Genomic DNA, 1,995 nt, shown 5'->3' on the forward strand with positions numbered 1-1,995 from the left:
ACGAAATTAATTGGTATTTATTTTTTTTATAATTGCTTCTTTTTTTTTCATTATATTTATTTTCAAATATATTATAAAATCAATTCTTATTATTAAATAATTAAATATAATGTGTATAAATATTATTATATCATTTTTATATACAGCAGTATTTTATTTATATGCTATCATTACTTTAATATATAAAATCCATACATGTATATGTATATATACGATGACTTTAATTATTATATAATATTAGCAATGTATATTAACGATGCATATAAATATGTAAACATATAATTATTGTATCCAAATTATTATATCTTTATACTTTCATTAATTACTATAAGAAAAAAAATATAACTTTTTATTAATAGAAATTATTATGACACAAAATAAAAATAAAAAAATAAATTCAACGATTATATCACTTTATTGTTAAATAATACAAAAGTACATGAATAACGTTATTTTCTCAATAATCTATTATCGTTTCGATGGAGTATAAAATTTCACATAAAGCCAAATGCATATCGAAATTAGGCGACAGTGTTGCCACATGCGTATGATGTTACAAGGTTGGCTGCCTTGCTGCCAATCAATGAAGAAACTTCGTTGTTGTCGTTTATATAGTGCGTGGTGTTATAACCTTGTTTTGTGCCAAAATGAGTTTATATACGGATCCTCTTTGTTTAAATAAACATCGTTTATTTCTAGAATTAAAAAATGGCTTGTCGGGAAATATCAAAGATACTAGGAATATTTTAGAAATTCGTGACAACGTGTTATACGTATGGAATGCGAATGATTCTTGTGTGATGACATTAAACGTTGCAGCATCGCGGGGAAAAGACGGAGATGTACTTTATCAAGTAAGTCAACAACATTCAATTCATAATAAAATTATACGATTTATAGATAATTTAATGGGAGGAAAAAAAAAATAACGAGATATGTCTTTACATCGAATTGCTTATTGTATACAAACCTAACCTGTATAACGTGTATCGAAATGCGCGCAAGCGCTTTATTTTCTACCTTCATTCATATTTGCTGCAATAATAATAAAATATAAATACAATAATGAGAAAACGAATCTTTATTAGGAAAACAATTTATGTTGTTTAATATCATAATATAATCTATTTAAATGTAATCTATTAGAAAAATTTTATAAGAAAAAATATTTGTGATGTATCTGTATCAAATGCACAATAAATTAAATACAAGTTATATCTATGATTATTTATATAATTTTTATATAAATATATAATATTATATAATTTTTTTGGTTACAATACGAAATCGATAGATAAACTCGAGACTCATATATTAAAAACTGTTGAACTTTTAATTATATCTTTTATAATCTCTTTAATCTTTTTTTCTAATTTATCTTTTTTAATCTCTTATCACATGGAACGTTAAAAATATTTAAAATCGAAGTAATTGATGAAAAAATCGAAGTAATAAATTATTATTGTTATTTATACATAAACGTATTTATAAATAATATAATATCGAAATCTTAATATAATATCTATTTATTCATTGCGATTATATTCTATTATCTGAAAAAATCATTCGTCATCATTCGAAAATAGATAAACATGTAAACATGTAAGGAAATTACTAGAATCGCGCGAAAAAGGGGCCGATCACTTTTGGCTAATGATTCGGTCGTTGGTTAAGCAGAAGTTGCTCGATAATCGAGACCATTATCGTAGCACGATGCGTTCGCTTTACGACGATTACCGCGAAAGCGTTTTCTCCGGCGAACTTTTGATTCGAAGCGATTAAGCTCCGGTTAAATTATGGCCCGCGATACCAATATACATAGACAGTGGCAGAAGCGCGTGTCCACGGACGCATAGGTAGACGCGTCTCGCGGTTAATCGGTGTACGTGCATACGCGCGCTAGTGGAAAATGATTACGTGGTAAATGAAAGGGAAGGGGGAGGGAGGGGGGAGGAGGAGGACATGGCGAACGCAGCGCACAGTGAGAATGGGCAG

At 28.1% G+C, this 1,995-nt stretch overlaps 1 protein-coding gene across 1 annotated transcript in view; it reads left to right on the top strand.

Annotated features, from left to right (window-relative positions):
- Positions 1–539: 539 nt before the first annotated feature.
- Positions 540–1,995, top strand: part of LOC102672228 (nuclear pore complex protein Nup88) — a 56,984-nt gene continuing 55,528 nt past the window's right edge. Inside the window, exon 1 of the mRNA XM_031514508.1 lies at positions 540–854. Coding sequence (XP_031370368.1) covers positions 648–854 — 207 coding nt within the window. The 5' untranslated portion in view covers positions 540–647. The remainder of the gene's footprint in view (positions 855–1,995) is intronic.

Source organism: Apis dorsata, unplaced genomic scaffold, assembly GCF_000469605.1.
Source record: "Apis dorsata unplaced genomic scaffold, Apis dorsata 1.3 scaffold_1040, whole genome shotgun sequence".
Lineage (NCBI taxonomy): Eukaryota > Metazoa > Arthropoda > Insecta > Hymenoptera > Apidae > Apis > Apis dorsata.